Source organism: Polypterus senegalus, chromosome 7 (genome assembly GCF_016835505.1).
Source record: "Polypterus senegalus isolate Bchr_013 chromosome 7, ASM1683550v1, whole genome shotgun sequence".
In the NCBI taxonomy this organism is placed as follows: Eukaryota; Metazoa; Chordata; class Cladistia; order Polypteriformes; family Polypteridae; genus Polypterus; species Polypterus senegalus.
This window is the reverse complement of record NC_053160.1, coordinates 71,285,024-71,306,474: the sequence shown is the minus strand read 5'-3', so window position 1 is coordinate 71,306,474 and position 21,451 is coordinate 71,285,024. Positions and strand designations below refer to the sequence as shown.

Below are 21,451 nucleotides of genomic sequence, written 5' to 3'. Positions count from 1 at the left end.
CATCGTGTGAGCTAGCTTCCGCAATAACTTGCAGCATCATAAGGTAGACTTGATTAACGCGGTAAGTGTTCGGCAAGGCAGCTGAAGCGCTGCATTATGGGATCTGTAGTTTATTGTGTTACCAGCGCTTCATATACCCGGGCTTTAATAACAATAATACAGTATATAAAATGATCTCAAGGGCGGATATAATTACGCCCGGGCGGAGTTTGACACATATGGACTAAATAGAACTTGAAAAGATATATTTTTTCAAATGTGATCGCACAATTCAGATAGAGTTGACGCGCACTACAGCCTGCATGCCTCAATAAGTCATCCTTCCCTCGCTCTTACTTTTTACCGTTCATCTAATGAATACACTGAGTATGGCTTTACCAAAACAATCATTGATGGCGAATAAAGTATCCATTATTCGAGTATGTAGATCGGGTTATATATATATATATATATATATATATATATATATATATATATATATATATATATATATATATATACATACATATATATATACCAGCGTATCATTGCGGAGAAGTAGTGTGTTAAAAAGCTATGAAAAAGAAAAGGGAACATTTTAAAAATAATGTAACATGACTGTCAATATACAGTATTTGTTTTGTGAGTGTTACTGAGTGTTGCTGTCATCAAGGATTTGATTATCATTATTTCTTTCAATCAGGTTCAGTATTTGTAGGATGTGTTGTGTTCAAGTTACATTCGTGTTTGTCAATCGTTGTAAAGATGACAGGTTTCATTCATCGATTCGTTTCTTACTGCATCAATAAACAGCTCGTCTTCTTCTTTATCTGAGACCTGACACACTGCATGCACGGGTTTTTACACTGTCTTCCTTTAGCGGGACATTGACTTTTCCAACGTGTGCTTTGTTTTGGATTTATGAATATGCTTGTATGTATCAAACGCTTCATATTTTTTGCTGCCTTTTCAATTGTGTAATTCGGTTTTTGTTCAGCGCTCTTTGGAACTGTTGCTTTTTATCTGTGCACTGCGTCAGTTCACGTGAGCCGCTCGGTGTACATGCATCGAAGTTTCCAAGCTGTGCTGGTGCCATCTCGTGCTATGTCCATGGCTGTATTTAATGTTACCTTAGTCCTGGCACTTAAAACTTTCTCTCGCAGTTTTGCTGAGTTTGTACCAAACACCACCCTGACCATCTCATCTTCCTCTGCATAAGCACAGTCCTTAACCCGTGAATATTTAGTGGGAGTTTGCTATTGGATTGCCGCTGACGGACGGCCTTATATGGGCAGGCACTAAATTACAAACGCCAGCGGCAGCCTGTCTATGAACTTAATTTAAAGTGTAGGTTTACATGCGTGCTTTGTTTCGAAGTAGCAGAACTCATGAATATGGTTGTATATGTCACTTTCGCCGCTTCTTATTGTTTAGCTGCCTTCTCAATTATATAATGCATGTTTTCTTCAAGCGCTTTTTGAGGTCTTCCTGATTTTCTATGTACTGCGTGATTACGTGGGAGGCGTGATGATGTCACCGAAACTCCGCCCCGGCGTTGAAGCTCATCTCCATTACAGTAAATGGAAAAACAGCTTCCAGTTATGACCATTCGGCGTAGAATTTACGATAAAACCTGCCCAACTTTTGTAAGAAAGCTGTAAGGAATGAACCTGCCAAATTTCAGCCTTCCACCCACACGGGAAGTTGGAGAATTAGTGATGAGTCAGTGAGTGAGTGAGTGAGTGAGTGAGTGATTGAGTGAGGGCTTTGCCTTTTATTAGTATAGAGATATATATATACATATATCTATACTAATAAAAGGCAAAGCCCTCACTCACTCACTCACTCACTCACTCACTCACTGACTCATCACTAATTCTCCAACTTCCCGGTGGGTGGAAGGCTGAAATTTGGCAGGTTCATTCCTTACAGCTTCCTTACAAAAGTTGGGGTTTCATTTTGAAATTCTACGCCTAATGGTCATAACTGGAAGGTATTTTCTCCATTAACTGTAATGGAGTTGAGCTGGAATGACGGGGGGGGCGAAGTTTTTGTGTGACATCATCACGCCTCCGACGTAATCACATGAACTGACTGTCAACGCAGTGCGTAGAAAACCAGGAAGACCTCCAAAAAGCGCTTAAGAAAACATGCATTTTATAATTGAGAAGGCAGTGAAACAATAAGAAGTGAGCGAAAGTGACATATACTACCATATTCATGAGTGTTGCCAGCTCGGAAAGAAAGCAAGGTGTAAACCTAAACTTTAAATTAAGTTCATAGACAGGCTACATGCTTCACATGCCCACAGGTAATGCGGGATACAAGTTTAATGAGAGGACGAGGATATAAACGAGTTTTGATCACTTTATAACTAAGTTAAAATTGTAGGTGAAGGGTGTGCTTATGCAAATTCCGAGACTGTGTTTGTGGGGATTGACAGTTAAGGCGGGTGGGGGAGTCACGTCATCATCTCCCCTCCCACCTCATTTTGCTCTGAGCTGAGCTCCGCGGCTAACGCTGTCTTCCGAAGCAACTTCGTCAGACTGCCACCAAATACTCACAGAAAAATCCACAAGTTAATACACACCCTGTCTCTATAGAGTTTCTACACACTGAATCCTCCAGGCACTACTTACAAAAGGTCACATTGACAATCGTGTTACGCTATTTTTAAAATCTTTCCTTTTCTTAGCACAAGCACAGCTGAGAAGCTTCGATGCATGTGCTCCATAACGCATTAAAAAATAATATATTTAATCACACTTTGCATTACAAGCAAAGGGAGCTTTTGTCAATGCATGATTTCCTGGTACACGATTACATTGATCAGCGCACCCGATTCATTTTACCCTCGCACCACCTTAGTTTGAGAAGAAGTATGAAAAAATATGAGGTTAACACAGAAAAACAGATCACCAATTCAAGCTTTATGAATAATCGATTCGCCATCAATAATTGTTTTGGTAAAGCCATCCTCCTTCCATTTTATAATTTTTCCGCCTTTAGCCATGATTAAATGAACGGTAAAAAAGTAAGAGCAAAGCGAGGGTGACTTATTTAGGCAGGCATATATATGACAGCAACACTCATGACAATGTCAATCATGTTACGTTATTATTAAAATGTTTCCTTTTCTTTTTCATTACTTCTTTAACACACTACTTCTCCGCCATGTAGGCGCTGGTATTTTGCTATATATATATATATATATATGAATGACCTCCAAAGAGCGCTGAGACTTTTGATATCATGAACATGTCTGCAAAAACTGGGGTCTCCTGCCCAGCAAAAGTCGAGCAGCCAGCGCACGAGCATAGCTGTGCCGGCCTTTGAGACGCTGACTGTGCTTCTGCTTTAAGTCAAAGTGAACACTTTTAATTTTTTTTATCCTCCCCCTGCGCTATAGCCCAGACAAGTGCAAACACGGGACCCCTTTTCTACACCACGGCAAAATAATATTAAGGCGATTCACACTTTCTTTTGCACGTATACGATTATCAGGTCCTCACCTCGAATTATGAAGACACGCACACGAGTTGAGGACTGACAGTGCCATCACAGCCGATTAATGGCGGGACGTCTCACCAGTCTACACAAGAACCCCCCGCGATAGACAAAAATGGAGAAAAATAGCTTCCAGTTATGACCATTACGCGTAGAATTTCAAAATGAAACCTGACCAACTGTAAGGTGTAAGGAATGAGCCTGCCAAATTTCAGCCTTCTACCTACATGGGAAGTTGGAGAATTAGTGATGAGTCAGTGAGTGAGTCAGTCAGTCAGTGAGGGCTTTACCTTTTATTAGTATAGATTTATAGATTTTCTTAATTTCAAATTACACATGCACCTTGGATAGATCCTGTTAGAAATGATCTCCATGTACACAGAATACAACAGAATAACTTTAAGTCTAAAGCTGAGTTTTCCATGGGGTATCGCAGGTGGTCTGAGCAATTAAGTTGAAAAATACACTACAAATAAAAAATGATACGAATAAATTTTGAAAAGGAAGCCCATATTTAAAAATATATACTGTATTATTGCACCATTTTATTCTCAATCACTTACAAAATGACAAATGTGATCAGTACAAACCATTAGTATTCCAACTTCAACTTGCCACCCACCATGCTTGGTTTGTGTGCACCTGACATGTCTTAGCTTGCTCAATTCAACTAGATAGGTACAACTTAAGGAGTGTCTGCAAAAAACAGAAAATGGGTCATTGCCTTTAACAGGAAAGCTAAAACGAAAAAAGACAAATCTAGAAGTCAGGCAAAAAATAAGGAACCAAAATAAATAGTAAAATAAAAACTAAATGCTCAAAAAAACCTAGTAAAGAATATTTAACTTCTGGATTCGCAAACACACACACACACACACACACAGTAAGGTGAAGCCATTAACCCAATGTGTGCAGTGCTCAGAGGTTTTGACAAACACGGCCAAGAAGAAAACCAAATTACGCTTAAAGTTTTTGAGGCCAAGCTGAAGTAATTCCAAGGCAAACAGACCTTTATTGAGTTCACATGTGAAGGAAGTGACAATAATAAAGAATTGAACAAATTGATAAAACTGGGAAGATGCATACTACACAAAAGGTCTTAATTTTGATTGATGCTAATCGGCTATTGGCTCTTTCACACTTCTGAGTTATGGGATGAGGTGAATCTGTTTTTTCTCAACTCAAAGCATGAACTAGTGCATAAGTTTAGTGATTTTTGAGTGGTTGTCTAGTTTAGTATACAGTATATTGAATGATATTCTTGGTTACCTAAATGTGCCCAATCCATCTCTGCCCCACTCCACCCCACCAGTGAAATGCAGGGACTGTTTTTCCCCCAACTAAACCAAAAAAGAATAAATCTTTAGGAAACTCTAAATGTGGGCCAGACAAACTGTGGCTCTTGAAAATCTGACTTTTTAACAAAGAAAATGCAGCTTCTAATCACTGTAGATACCGATATCAGGAAGCATCTTAAAAGTGTCAAGACTCAGTTGCGTGAATACATGGATTGAAATCCTATTTGCCTACCAAAATTATGAGGCAATGATCAGATTAAGTGCCAAAGGGCAAGGCAGACTTGTCAGTCCTTCTTGCCAAAATGCTTTGTAACTGATTGTCTCATGGGAGAACCTACACAATTTTTAGCTTCATGTTGCTTTGGAGTATCTTGTCCTGTCTGACAAACCAGTCACATTTTTAATGCCATTTCCAGCAGCTTACCTCTGCAAAGCTGGGCTCTTTCAGGCACACAGAAGACAAATACAGCTGTAATACTGTGCCATATCATCAATAAAAAATGTTCTCCCTGCAACCTGACATTGAGTTTATTGATAGACAACATAAGCCCTCTGATTAGTTGAGCGACCATACTTGTAAATTGTTCCTATATTTATAATAACAAAATAAGTGACATGCAATATATACTTAAATTGCTCAGGGGGCACTTCAAAGAGTAGTTGTGGGCTGGTGATAATAAGCAGGTTTTTTTTTTTTTTTCCCCTGTACTGCACATGTAACTGAACCTGCACTCAAACATCAGGAGTTTGTGATTACAGTGTGCCAAAAAAAATAATTAATAGTCAAAATGAGCAGACTGTTGTAGAAGGCTGGGAAATACTGGTCTCTAAAATAAGCAAGAAATTGCAACCAATCAGAATTTACAAGTGTTGCCGATTATCTGAATCCAGTAAAATCTGGCCAAATTTTCTCTGATTGAATAATTCACTTTAACTTGTGTCCCTTGCCAATGTCTTATTATTTAAGTCCTCAGATAGTCCTTGAGGAAATGATGAATAACTTCATAAAGTATGAAAAATGCATATAAACAAGAGCTTATGAATAAACAATAACAACATGTCCAATACATTGACAAAATGCTTCTCAAATGCTTCATAAATTGATCCAAGAATTTTAATATTTCTGACTAATGCCAAATTCATTTCTTTTTCAGATTTTTTACTGACAGAAGCCATAAAAAGAACATCCAATTAAAGTTTACATTTCAATCGACAGTTTATTTCCAGAACTATCCACCTGGATACTAATGCCACTTGACTCAATTTATGATCACAGGGAGTTACAGTTTGTTCTGGCACCTGACATGAGGTAGGGATTAGCCTGGGCAGTATGCCAGTTAAATATAGTTCTCAAATGTATACATTTATTGAGAACCTTGCATATTTTTATCCAAATTCATTTAATTTGTACTGGTAAGGATCAGGGCAACACCACATCCACTTGTATAGACCCAAACATCATACCCTGAGCAATAGTTCTAGCGCTTCTTGGGATTTCCCAAACACTCTCAGGTCAAACAACTGAAATAATGTTTTCAGTTATCCTTGATTTGCCGAAGGATCTTCTACTCATGGAGCGTGCCTGGTACACCTGTGAGTGAAGCCTATAGCAACTCTTAATGCAGAGAAGCAGAGGTTGTACTTGGAGATTCCCCTGCATTAAACAGTGGGCCATCTCACCATTAAGGAAAAAAAGCTCTGAAACCTTTCCTTTGAACCTCTTTGCAAACAGATTAATCAATGCTGTATACAGTTGCTGTCTTTTTCACATTTTATTTCAAATACAACATACAAAATAATCAAGTTTTCACTTGATATATATTATGCAAAATACAGTAAATAACTGACCAGAAAGCAATGCAAACTGAATTGTTTCTACTTTTAATTTTCAAGATACTTGAGTAAAAACAAAACATATATAAAGACCTCCATACTGATTCTTTTTGTTGCTTGCTGCAGAATGAACATGTGTAGTGTTTTATTAACCTGTTATACTTCTTTGATTTAATGCCAAAACTTGAGTCTAAGAACAGTAAACAGATGTTTCTCAGACTACATTACAAGTAAATTACATATTGCACAAATAAACAAATTTCAAAAAATAAAGTTATTTATTAAAAAGGAGAAATCTTTCATTTAAGGTTCCACTAAAGTTCTAATTTAAAAAGCTAATTGCTTATTAAGCAAATAATATACTCAGTAATAAACACAATAATTATATAAAATATGTTAAAATATCCAAAATCTGATGACCAAAAAAAAATCTATAGAACTGAAAAAGCACACTTCTAAAAATTATTTCTATAGGTGAACCAAACAGCATGAATAAAACATTATTTTAGGAAGCATTCCTTTTAATGTTTTCATATATACAAATAAAATAAAAAAAGGTTCATATAAGACTAAAAAAGTCCACTAAAAAGTTCAAGAATACTTGACTTCCGAGGACCTTGTGTGTTCATTAATATGGAAGTAGAAGGCAAGCACCATTCTTTATTAAAAAAAATACTCAAAAGGTATTAATTATATTGAATAGCATCACAGTTTCTTGAGTGAGAGAACAAAATGCCTTTAAAGTACTAATTTAGAAGTTGTCTCAAATGCACTTTGAAGAGCTGCAAGCAAGAAGATTCTAGTGTGTTGCTTTTCCTCTGCTCATCTGGGCTGACAAGTTACAACTGTGTGCCAAGGATTTTTTTTTGGAGGTGATACCATGCAAGAATAACTGGAATAACCATTTTTACTAATGCTTAGCTGGAAGAAATACTGTTAAATTACAATTAAATTTTCTCCTCTCTTTTCTCAAATAAGCATGAAATTATTGTTGTTAAAACATTTAAAGGAATACAAGGTTCACTGGCTTAAGGTCCATCCCCTTTTGTATATATATGTACATTGGGAACTCAAGAGTTAAATATTTTGAAGGACAATAGCACCTGTGCAAGAATATTGTTCACTGACTTCATCTAGGCTTGATATAGATTAACATTCCTTGTGATTAAGGTTTAAATAGATGTTAATTATAACTTAACATTTATTTCCAACAAATGGTGCATAATATGTCAGGATTGAAAGCACATTTTTTGATTATATCTGTCTATTACTACAGTAGCCTCCCAGTATGATGCAAGGTGAACAGTTTTATTCATAACTGGAACCAGTGCAAAACAATATTAGTAGCAAGTGTAACAATATTTTTTAATTTGTCAAGTAAAAAGGTTGCTCTTGGACTAAGGAATAGGGATAAGGGCTTATTCAATGTATATATCATAAATATTGATTAATAAATTATTGCAACAGCTGTAGTTTTGCAGATGTTCTATTTCATTGTAGCGCTGAACTGGGAGCTAAGTGGAATATCAAATTATATCCCCATCTTCTTCTACAATCAAAAACTCTGGATGGTGACTAAAAGTTCAAGGGTTCTTCGGTTCACTCCTCAAGAAAATGTCAGGAGCTTAGCATTACAGGAGGACCTGGACGACATAATTGCTTCTAGACATATACAGTTGATATACCTACAGACTCAGTAGTTTTTCAGTCCTCAAATATCTATTATGAGATTACTAAAAACAAAACACCACGATTTAATTAACTATGCAGTTATTTCAATGAGTGAAAATAATATTTTATAAATCGGATTCAATTAGGTAATTAAAATAATTTCATTGATGCAAGCTACAGGTAAACTGTACAAGGAAACTGCTGGTTCAATGCAATTTGCCTTCTAATGCAATTAATATTTTCTTGACTGCACTTGTAAATGTGTTATGAGCTCCATCTGCTGGGTGAAAAAAAAAAGCTTTATCCTACTTAACATTTTAAAGAGAACTGTCTATTGACAACTTAATAGCAGAAAAGTGTTTGACAATTAATACAAATACAAGCATTCTAATAAAGACATATTTCAAATACTTTCAGCCTTATTAGAATTGATACTTTCTATTTCTTAAAGTCTAAAAGTAAATGAATCATTGTCCTGCCATATGAGTATTACAAAAGTTATTGATTACAACAGCAAAACACAGAAATCCCTGTTCCCTCTTCAAAATACAAATACAGTAAACATATTTAAAAACAAATGGAGAACTTACCAGTTTGTTTTCCTGCATATAAATTCTCTGAAGTTTTGAACAGCCTTTGGCTAATGCTACCATGCCTTCATCAGTTATTCTGTAGCACTGACCAAAGTGAACATCTTTCAGCTCTGAACAGTGTTGTCCCAACTACAAAAAAAGATTAAACAAATTCAAGCACTGCTTCATTTTTATACTGAAAGAAAGAAATCTTATTGCAAAAAATCAACTGGAAATTATGCAAATAACTGAATGAATATATATAATGAAAAACAATATACTTGCATGCTTCACTTTTAAATAATGCAGCTTTGCTATCATAAATCTACCACATGCATACCAATTACGTACTTCTCAGCAGTTTTCCTGTATTCTAGTTTAGCATTTACCTTTCACATTAAATACATTTTAAAAATAAAAATTAATGTTTACAAATTTCCATATTCTTTTCACCATTTGCAAATACCTCTGGATATAACAGCTTCAGTATTTACTGCTTTACAAAGTTGAGCCTCACTTGTTCAAAAAGAATCTACGGTTATTTTAGTAATATCTGCAAAAAAGTTTTTCGGTAAAGGCTATGTAAATACAAATATTTAAATGTTCTTTCAATATAAAGTCTTTCCAAAAATTAGCTGGTATTTTCAAGATTATGTGATAATAAAATGTTAAAATGTTTTTTGAATAACTTGATGTAAATAAAGGCAAATAATTCAAAAAATATAGTTAAACAGATTTAATTTAAAAAGAAATCAGCAGAAGCATAATTTCCCCTTGGGAAATATAAAGTACTATGTACCTACTTACAGGTGCCGGTCATAAAATTAGAATATCATGACAAAGTTGATTTATTTCAGTAATTCCATTCAAAAACTGAAACTTGTATATTAGATTCATTCATTACACACAGACTGATGTATTTCAAATGTTTATTTCTTTTAATTTTGATGATTATAACTGACAACTAATGAAAGTCCCAAATTCAGTATCTCGGAAAATTAGAATATCAATTAAGACCAATGCAAAAAAAGGATTTTTAGAAATGATGGCCAACTGAAAGGTATGAACATGAAAAGTATGAGCATGTACAGCACTCAATATTTAGTTGGGGCTCCTTTGGCCTGGATTACTGCAGCAATGCGGCGTGGCATGGAGTCGATCAGTCTCTGGCACTGCTCAGGTGTTATGAGAGCCCATGTTGCTCTGATAGTGGCCTTCAGCTCTTCTGAATTGTTGGGTCTGGCGTATTGCATCTTCTTCTTCACAATACCCCATAGATTTTCTATGGGGTTAAGGTCAGGCGAGTTTGCTGGCCAATCAAGAACAGTGATACCATGGTCCTTAAACCAGGTACTGGTAGCTTTGGCACTGTGTGCAGGTGCCAGGTCCTGTTGGAAAATGAAATCTGCATCTCCATAAAGTTCATCAGCCGCAGGAAGCATGAAGTGCTCTAAAACTTCCTGGCAGACGGCTGCAAAACCTTGGACCTCAAAAAAAAACAATGGACCAACACCAGCAGATGACATGGCACCCCAAACCATCACTGACTGTGGAAACTTTACACTGGTCCTCAAGCAACGTGGATTCTGTGCCTCTCCACTCTTCCTCCAGACTCTGGGACCTTGATTTCCAAAGGAAATGCAAAATTTACTTTCTTCAGAGAACATAACTCAGCAGCAGTCCGATCCTTTTCGTCTTTAGCCCAGGCGAGACGCTTCTGACGCTGTCTCTTGTTCAAGAGTGGCTTGACAAAAGGAATGCGACAGCTGAAACCCATGTCTTGCATACGACTGTGCGTGGTGGTTCTTGAAGCACTGACTCCAGCTGCAGTCCACTCTTTGTGAATCTCCCCCACAGTTTTGAATGGGGTTTGTTTCACAATCCTCTCCAGGGTGCGGTTATCTCTATTGCTTGTACACTTTTTTTCTACCACATCTTGTCCTTCCCTTCGCCTCTCTATTAATGTGCTTGGACACAGAGCTCTGTGAACAGCCAGCCTCTTTAGCAATGACCTTTTTTGTCTTGCCCTCCTTGTGCAAGGTGTCAATGGTCGTCTTTTGGACAACTGTCAAGTCAGCAGTCTTCCCCATGATTGTGTAGCCTACAGAACTAGACTGAGAGACGATTTAAAGGCTTTTGCAGGTGTTTTGAGTTACAGTAATTAGCTGATTAGAGTGTGGCACCAGGTGTCTTCAATATTGAACCTTTTCACAATATTCTAATTTTCCGAGATACTGAATTTGGGACTTTCATTAGTTGTCAGTTATAATCATCAAAATTAAAAGAAATAAACACTTGAAATACATCAGTCTGTGTGTAATGAATGAATCTAATATACAAGTTTCAGTTTTTGAATGGAATTACTGAAATAAATCAACTTTGTCATGATATTCTAATTTTATGACCGGCACCTGTACATATCTATATGTTTACATTTTGACAAATAATGCTTTTATATCACAATGGTTAAATATTACAAATAAGTAGCTTATAGCAAAAAGATTTTGAAATCTTACATCTACCTAGAATTCTTTTCTGAAAGTAAAATGATTCATTGCCTGGAAGGAAAAACTATATTATGTATCCAGAGGGAACATAAATGACCTAATTCATTCCTATCAAATTACTGCCAAAAGCCGACTGGTTTTCAAGGGACAGAGACTGAAAAAAGAGAGGGAGCGTATGTGGAGTAGAATGAACGTTAGCAAAAAGTGCTGTCTGTTTGATAACAAAAAACAGATATACATGTCAAGGGAACATGCAATTTGTTTGAATAAAAGCTTTAAAAGATGAGTGAAGACTGCTGTCTCAGCATATCTTTTATTGTACTGTTTTATCCACAGACTCCCACTGAATGGCCATTTTACTTCTTTATAACTCCCTGCATTTAAGTTTTTAAAATACAGTAAAAATTGTTTTAAAATGTTTCTTATTCACAACTGTCTGTATTTAAATGTATGCAATACAATAAAAAATTGTTTTACTAGGTTCTCATAATAATTATTATTAACAAGTAATATTTCTCCTTTAAGCTGAAATGATGCAAAAGATAAGATGAGGCCATCATTGCTGGGAGAGTTAAGGAAAACTCTATTAATCTAAAAATATTATTCAGACCTTTGACTGCAAATGGGTGATATCAATTATATACTTAAACATAGGAATATCATGTTAACAGGTTAATTTGTTTGAGACCAAGCATCTCAACAAATGTGAAAAAAACGCTCAGTGCATTTTGATACAATGTAGAGAGCAAGACTACACAGACAAGTTTTTAAGATTTGTTTTTCTCATAACTACAATTGCACTAATATTTTTAGCATTAAATTACAGGGTTGCAATACTTTTTATTAATTAATGTATATGTTAAAAAATAGTTGTATTACTATTTAAATAATATACTATAATTCTTTTACAGAAGAAATATTTTCTAAGGGAGTAATGGAGAATTATCCAGCTATTCAATGAACATTGCTAAATATGTGTTCTACTGATTAAATATAATGTACTTGTGCACACAGAAAGTAATGTTTGATGATACATTAAAATACTGTGTTTTCCAGATGCCACTAGAATAATGGATATAAAGAAACACCAACATTAAGTTATTCATACAACAGGATAAAGGTTTAAAACTATCTGCACCTCTGTACCAATACTGTTAAAAAAAATCCACCCTATTATTTTCATTTTTGCTTTTATTTTAAATGACTTGCCATCATTAAGCAATATAACTTTAGCAACACTGTAATTAGAAATATTTTCGTATTAGGAGATATACAGTAAAAATGTAAACATTTTTTACTGCTCACTGCAAACAAATATATGTATGTACAAAATGACTAGCATTCTGTTATTTTGCAACATGGCTTTTTTACGCATGCTATTCAATAAAAGTGCTGTACAGGATTAAGAAAAAGTCAATATATAAAAAATAAAATTAGGCAATACTAATTAACATAGAATAAATGTAAGGTCCGAAGACCATGGAGGATGGTAAAATAAAATCTGCAGGGGTTCCAGGCCACGATACCGCCCAGCCCCCTCTAGGCATTCTATGTAACATAAATGATCTCAATCGATCTCATGGTTTTTCAGGCTTCACATGGAAGAACTCGACGATGATGGTCTGGCCTTTAATCCATCAATGTAGGGACAGTACAGTGCTTTGTTCAGATGGTGGTGGCACAGATTCGCCACCACATAAAATCGGAAAAAGAATAGCAGAGATCATAATCATAGCATTTTTATTGTAATTTGTAGTATTTTTATTTCTTTATTTTTTTACTTTTAGTGACTTTAGTGATTTTTTTACCCCTCTTTAAAATATCTTAAGAAATATTCTGCCTACAAGCAGTAAATAGAAAATTTTCATCTTCTCTACCAAATTATGGGCATATTTCAGTAATTAGATTCACATTAAAAAAATAAATTCTACTGTAAAGAAAATACATACTGAATGTTAGACAATTATTGCTAATGTGGATCAGACTGCAACATTGGTTTGCCAGTATTTTCCTTTATTAATGTAAACAAATAAAATTCATGTAAAGCTGTTTGTATTATTAAGTTAAAGTTCATCTTGCAGCCAATCGAACAGAAGAAAGCACTGTGGAGAACTGACTTTAAAATATTACATACTTAAGGTTCAAAGACAGATTAAACATGGATCATCTTTATGTATGAACAAAAATAGATCTATAAATGGCAATCTTTAGGAAAGAAGGGAATATAAAACAAATAAAAAATAAATATCTATTCATTTAATAGCATGCTGGGATAACACATGGGCCAATTGCCTAAATGCATTAGAGTATAGCTTTCGCAAAGATAAGGAAATCACAATGATGAATAAAAGAGTGTTCTTCCATAATGTAGATAATCAACTCATGCTAGTTTGCAGAAAACACAACAAAAGCATGTTATACACATAATGACAGTATTATCAGAAACCTTTGGAGATTAAACGTCTATAGGAAGGCGGCACAACCCTGCTGTTATATGACAATGTTGCATTTCTATACCATTAAGTACTGTAGATTATTTCTTGTAACACTTATATTAGTGGATAATTGAAATGGTTTTGTCACTGAAGATGACTTATGACTTTCATCCCGGTCACTGCAGATAATTAAACTATTCTCAAATGGAATTTTGCAAATGATTTAACCTTTGTGTTTGTAGACTTAAGCACTGCCTTTAAAATAACAAGCTGAACTCTCTTCTAAATTGCTGTGTCTTTCCTTAATTTGCGTTACATAGCACTAACCATCTTCTATCCTGAAATAAAAGATTACTGAAAGAGGTGAAATCCACCAACAGAAGATTATCAGTAGAGGTTTGCATGGCTGGCAAAAATAAGGAGCTGGTGATGCTGCATATGTGTGCCTCTGGTCCTCCAAAAAATGGAAATAATCGTAAACAGAGAGGGTATAATGCGGAAGTCTAAAATAAAAAAAAAGTTTCATAGTAAAAATGAAAAAGCAAAAGAGATTTGTACCATTCTGGAGTCACTTAAAAAACCATTTCTTAAGTTCTGGGCTTTACCTGACAGTCAGAAACAAAGTCATATGATGAAAAACAATTGAGACAATGATGAATTTTACAGCCAGTGAATGTCTTGTTTAATAAATGGGAAACACTAATTCACCAAAACATATTATATAAATGTAAGTTGAATAAATGTCTTACTTTCTTGTAAGCACCACACTTACTTTTGCACACCTTAAAATTAATAAAGCAGCCCTCTAATAAAATCTGGTTCTGAACTGGATCAACGTCTTAAATTTGAAGCTACAAGAGTATGTGCATGGCAACCCATTTTAACATTTAACATCTTTTACAAATTCCTATTTTGATATCTGTAATTACATTTTGACTTGCTGAGATAATAATTGCAGATCTTGTTAATGTGTTTGAATTAAAGATCTCTTAAAAAATGCATTTTTATACCCTAAAGTAGAATTAAAAATAGTGAAGTAACCCCCCACATCTGTGGTTCGAACTGTAATTAATCAAAATTATAGATATCTACTATTCACATTTACATACTGTATTGACAGATTTTTATAATTTGAATTTCTAATAGTAAAAATAAAATTAACCATTGAGAAATTAAATCTGTATAGGGGTTACTGGGAAAATCCCTCAGTTGTAAATATTTAACAGATTCTGCAATTTGTATTGTAAAGTTTATTCTAAAAGTTGTAGATATATACTCAGCAAAAAAAGAAACATCCTCTGACTTTCAACTGTTTTTACTTTCAGTAAACTTAATGTGTAAATATTTGTATGAACACTAAAAGAGTCAACACCATACAACATAAACTAAAAATGTTTCACAATGTGTCCCTGAATGAAGGGAGGCTCAAAATCAAAAGTACCAGTCAGTATCTGGTGTGGCCACCAGCTGCTTGAAGTACTGCAGTGCATCTCCTCCTCATGGACTAGACCAGATTTGTCAGTTCTTGCTGTGAGATGTTACCCCACTCTTCCACCAAGGCACCTGCAAGTTCCTGGACATTTCTGGGGGGAATAGCCCTAGCCCTCACCCGGCGATCCAACAGGTCCCAGACGTGCTCAATGGGATTGAGATCCGGGCTCTTCGCTGGCCATGGCAGAACACTGACATTGCTGTCATGCAGAAAGAGCACTTTTTGCCACTCCTGTCTGGTCCAGCGAAGGTGGGTTTGTGCCCATAGGCGGCGTTGTTGCTGGTGATGTCTGGTAAGGACCTGCCTTACAACAGGCCTACAAGCCCTCAGTCCAGCCTCTCTCAGCCTATTGCAGACAGTCTGAGCACTGATGGAGGGATTGTGTGTTCCTGGTGTGACTCGGGCAGTTGTTGTGGCCATCCTGTACCTGTCACACAGGTGTGATATTCGGATGTACCGATCCTGTGCAGGTGTTGTTACACGTGGTCTTCCACTGCGAGGATGAACAGCTGTCCTTCCTGTCTCCCTGTAGCGCTGTCTTAGGCGTCTCACAATGCAGACATGGCAATTTATTGCCCTAGCCACATCAGCAGTCCTCATGCCTCCCTGCAGCATGCCTAATGCACGTTCACACAGATGAGCAGGGACCCTGGGCATCTTTCTTAGGGTGTTTTTCACAGTCAGTAGACAAGTCTCTTTAGTGTCCTGCGTTTTTAGAACTGTGACCTTAAATGCCTACTTTCTGTAAGCTGTTATGGTCTTAACGACCATTCCACAGGTGCATGTTAATTAATTGATTATGGTTAATTGAAAATGCATGGAAAACATTGTTTAAACCCTTTACAATGAAGATCTGTAAAGTTATTTGGATTTTTAAAACATTATTGTTGAAATACACAGTCCTGAAAAAGGAACGTTTCTTTTTTTGCTGAGTATATGTACTTCTCATTTTGACTTCTGAAACATACTGAAAATAACGAATTCCAAGTAATCAAAATTATGTTTAGGAATGTAAAGTATAATTTTAACTTGTCAGAATGTAATGAAGAATATTAAAAGCAAGGCACTACATGTAAAAAAGGCTTTCTATTAGTCTGAGAATCTACAGTTACTGTATGTGTCGCAGTTTACAAGCAAACCTGCTGGTACCAAAAGAGAGAGTAACTGTTTGCAGCTTAATAGCTTAAATTAAATACAGTTGTTAGAAAAAAGTTGATCAAGACAGTATATTTAAACATTCATGCTATGGCTTGAACATCAGCAACTCATAAAAGCCAAATTACAGAGTCCACAACACACTTATTTAAAGATAAAGTGCATTAGCACAACTTGCAATAATAATGAAAATACCAACAGCACAGAAACAATTAAGGGTATACAAGTGAACCCGTAGGAACATTAAGAAAAGAGTGAAATGCTGGATCCAACTGCTGAAGTGTTCAAAGCAGTTGTTGAGGAAAGAAATTCAAATGAACATTGTCAGATTAAAACTAAAGAAAGTCAAGACAGCTCAGCTACACAAATACATTTTATATCTCATCCTCTGTCTAGCACGTTTTTGTCCTGTTACCTATCCAATTGATCTGCCCCCTGCAATAAAAAGACTGTACTAACAACACTACGAGTCTCAAAGAAGTTTTACTGAAATCCATTACAAAAAACAATTTCAGCAGCTCAAACTATTAATGCTTCTAGAATAATATATTTATATACCGGGGGCTCCGCACCCTGCTTGCTTCGCTCTCCAACCCCTGGGTTTTTTCCAGAAATACAATTTAAAGAGATTTTTTTTTCATGGGAATTATTACATATGCATTATGTTCAATTTTACTTTAAAACTTCAGTAAAACAGTATTTAGAATTAACTTCTCTGATATAATTTTTTATGGTCTTCCACTGTTAAATTTCAGTCTGCTGTTATCTCTTTCGTTACCTCTGATTGGTTAATTTCTTGTGGAAGTCCAAATTGCTGCATTGTTAAATCTTCTGCTTCTAGCATTGCTTTGATGATTGAAAGAGCCGTTTGTTCATTCGATTTTTTGGATAATGGTCCTTTGAACACTTCCCATAATTATAAAGCAGCAACTTCACCCGTCATAATTAAGTACACAAAAAACTGCCTTAATTTGTCAGGCATCATTAAGAAGTGGCATCAGGCATCATTTCAAACATATAGTCGTTCGATTTACTTAACCGAGCTGCTCGTGCCATTTCTTGAAAGGCACCTACGAAGTTCCATCTATAATTAGAACATCTTTATATGACGTTGCTCCTTTCAATCCACGTAACAATTTTAAATGAAACCGTTTGATACGTTTTGGTGATACGATATTTAAATCGAGCAACACTTTTGCAATTAATTTTTCTTGGATGCCACGGTCTTTTTTGTTTCTGCCATGTGTAACACTGAGGAATTTTCGCATAAGTATATGCTTTTGCATTTACATCTGTTTTATTAAGTTCAAAATAAGCCAATAATTTAGTATTTCTATTTTTTGCTACCTCTAAAGCTTCTGCTTCTTCTCCCTCTTTAAATTAAATCATATTCTGACCTGGTAAATGAATCGGTATTAATTCAACAAAATTCCATTAACTGCCACCCGCTTTCCATTCCATATCTAAATATGCTTGAACTTCGGCCTGAGACTGTTCTTTCGATAAAGTTACACTTTCTCTATCGTGCCCTTTATGAAAGTACTTGTAGACGTACTTAATACTCATAACCAATACACAATACTCAACATTAATATGACAATCGAATAGTTTGAGCAAATATGGGTTATATGGTACAATCATTGAATTATCGAGCATCACAATTTGACCATCTTTCTTTCCATGATAAGTGTGTTGTTCATGACAATTATCTCTTCAGCGATAATCAAGAAAGCCAGTGTTAGTCATATCTGTTGTTTGAACGAAAGCTTTTGGAAATTTCTTTAAACACTTTTTTTCTTTTAAGTCCCAACATACTGAATGTTTTAAATGTGGTCCGCGAGACATGTGTTTAATGACTTTGTACCATAATTCAGGATAGGTTTCTCGCTCTCTCTCTCTCTCTGATAAAACAATCTACTTACAAAAGTGGGAATATCCAGAGCCGATGTAGCCAGTGGCATTGTTTTCAAAAATCTGCGGATATCTGGTCATTGTGGATTGCATGTTATTGAAATAACTAAATCTGGCCGACCGATAGTTCGGGATATTGCCATTGCATCATGATATAACTGTTGCAATGCTCTTGGACTACCTTGAAATGCTGATGGTAATATTACTGCTTTACCTATTTTGAATTTGTCTGAACTATTGATATTTGGATTTTGAACGTGATCAATTAGACCTTGCATATGTACCGTTCTAAGTTTTGCTTGATTCGATTTAATAAAGAAGAGACAATAAACTTTGACTTACAGAGATACACATTAATAATGTAATGTTGCGATAGACGTTGCAGATCTTTCTTCTTCACTCAGTCGTTGCTTACTTTCCTTATCATCAGAATTTGCACATAGATTATTATTGTTCTTTTCTGCATTTCTTTGGGCTTTCTGTTCTCTCCAGCGCTTTTGGGTCTCTTTTCAACATGCTGCTCTTTTTTCTTTGCTTAGTCATTTTTGAAGTTCTATCCAACAACTGAGAAGTTAGATGACCATGATCTTGTTTGCAAATGGTTGTAAGTAGGGTGTGTCAATAACTGAGAGGTTAAATGACTATCGCCTTGTTTGAAAAGGTCATGGGACTTACTTCCAAAGGATGTCAGTATGACGGGACTTGACCGTGTCATGGGACGTGAAAGTGTTTCTCTGAAATGTCTCTGTTTCTCTTCAAAAGATCATGTCTCGTCCCAAGTTTTTTTTTTATATTTTATATATATATATATATATATATATATATATATATATATAACAGAGATATTTTATAGAGTCACTCTTGCAACACATACAGTACAGAGCACAGTATATTGATGCTTATACTTGTATGTGCTAAACAGCATAAAATCCGTTGAGATTAGCTAGAACCATGACTAGCAGGTATGACTACTTTACCTTAAAACATCTAACTTCCTAATCTGATTTACTACTATAACATCAAATCTTATATCCTCAGACCAGCGGACTACTGCCAATTGCTGACAGATACGTACTAATTAATAAACCTGTATAAAGCTTGGTAAAAATCACTTTGACTGCAATACTATGATACAAACATAGTCCTTTGGTCACTATATAAGTTTTCATTATATCTGCCATCATCTGTGAAAAAGAGTGGAGGAAGAGTCACTCGTTTATATGTACTTTGATGTCTCAGAATCTAATTAACCTGCCATTTTTGAAGTTATCTGAATTTTTAATATATTGTTGATTTGCTTGTACTATACAGTTTGACATGTACATCACCACTGATATGTCTAATGAAATATATTTTTTATTTTGAAATCTGTTTGAAAAGTTTCTTAAATTGACAATAGTAAATAGGAATAACTGATTAAAGATAAATTATATTATTACTCACTACACTGTCAGCTACACTGGCTTGCAACACATTAGAGCTGTCAGATCAAATGTAGCTATTCAAATATACTTTTTTAAAAGTCATATTCAAAAAGCAAAAGAATGGTTATATCTTTTACTTCACACTAATTTAAGCATCATGTTATCAAGACACAGACATTAGCTCCATAAACAGACTTTTTCAAATTTGAAGGGTGACTCTGCATTTCCATTAGTAAAATTCACATTTTCTTAAGCACATACCACAACAGCTCTTTTTTTCCCTAGCAAAATACTCTGCCATTTTGATCTACATTTTCAGTAAGAATAGATTTTTAAATACTTCTGTACCACCCTAAAACTATTGTTCTGTTGCTGATCCTATCTATTCTAGTTCACTGTAAAATCACAGATCCCTGACTGAAAGCTGCTTTGTGCTACAACTGTTAACAATTCATCAAAAGGAAGCAAAAGTTGCTTTCCTTTCTCATTATTGACAATGGGAAATAAGTGATATATTTCCAATTTTATTTTTATTATAGCTTCTTTAGAATACTCATTTTCAGGATCAGTGTCAACAATGCTTGTTTAGCTATCTAAGCCATCAAGAGTTATCATGCACAACTAGCTTTCTGTTAACTTGTAGCACAATGCTGAGAGAGAGAGAGAGAGAGGAGTTAGGAGCATGCACTGATACAGCGCATTGCCACACCCACCACATGATAAACCAACTCAGGATCCCAGATTAGGACCCAAGTGCAGCCATGTAATGGGTGACACCTCAGCACCACACTAGTTCAGATGAAGTGGAACAGTGTGAGGTTTTTTTTATGGTGGCTGGAGTGCCAATTCTTTTACCAATCCCCAGGTTTTTCCCTGCAGGTTGAAGGGCCTACATGCAGGGCTGGATGCAGATTAACATCATACCCAGGACAAAGACATGAATATAAGAAAATATTCTGTTTGCTTTTAAATTTTTGCTGTATATGAAAGGAAAAAAAAGAGAGATTAGTTTAGTACTGCATGCTATTCCTAAACCCCCTGCTGTGCTCAGCTTTATGCAAAGTATTAGGTTTAAAACAGGAATCCTCTGATCGATTGGCCATCAATCAAAATAGTTAGAGATTCACTAGAAAACTCGCTTGGTGATTGGTAAAAAGGCTGATCACAAAAACCGATACTTTCAGCCCCTGTTTTCTAAGCTTTATGGTAATTTAGCTGTAGCACTCCTTTAAGCAAGGTACTACTATAGTTGAGCCACTGCTATATTTTTCTTTCTTTTGCATCAAATTTCCTGCAGTGTAAACAAAAGAGCAGTGAAAGATGTACCCTTAGGCCCTCTCCTCAGTTCAGAGATGGTTGTTTCTTTCATCATCTTACAATGCGGTCATTGCAGCCATTCCCCAACTCTCTGTGAATGGTACTCATGCCCATTGCTCAATGATCACACAACCCATTGTTAGTCAATGGTGCTAGTTCGGTCATTAGGCCATGGTACTGTTTATAAGGTTGGAGAAACCTGCAGTCAACTGAGACTGAGAAGTCACCTAAATGAGCGATGAAATGTATCGGAAAAAAAAAAACTATGTCCAAATGAACAGAATAAACTTTCTAGAATTTCCTTACCTGAATTATTGAGCATGCATCGAGACAAAGAGCAGTGATTGGAA

General features: G+C 35.5%; 1 protein-coding gene across 2 annotated transcripts in view; it reads right to left on the bottom strand.

Moving 5' to 3' along the window:
• fbxl17 (F-box and leucine-rich repeat protein 17) overlaps positions 1 to 21,451 on the bottom strand; it is a 970,397-nt gene that overhangs the window by 917,147 nt on the left and 31,799 nt on the right. For both annotated transcript variants that reach the window (XM_039758877.1, XM_039758878.1), the window contains exon 5: positions 8,879 to 9,010. In XM_039758877.1, the coding sequence (XP_039614811.1) occupies positions 8,879 to 9,010 (132 nt within the window). The remainder of the gene's footprint in view (positions 1 to 8,878; positions 9,011 to 21,451) is intronic.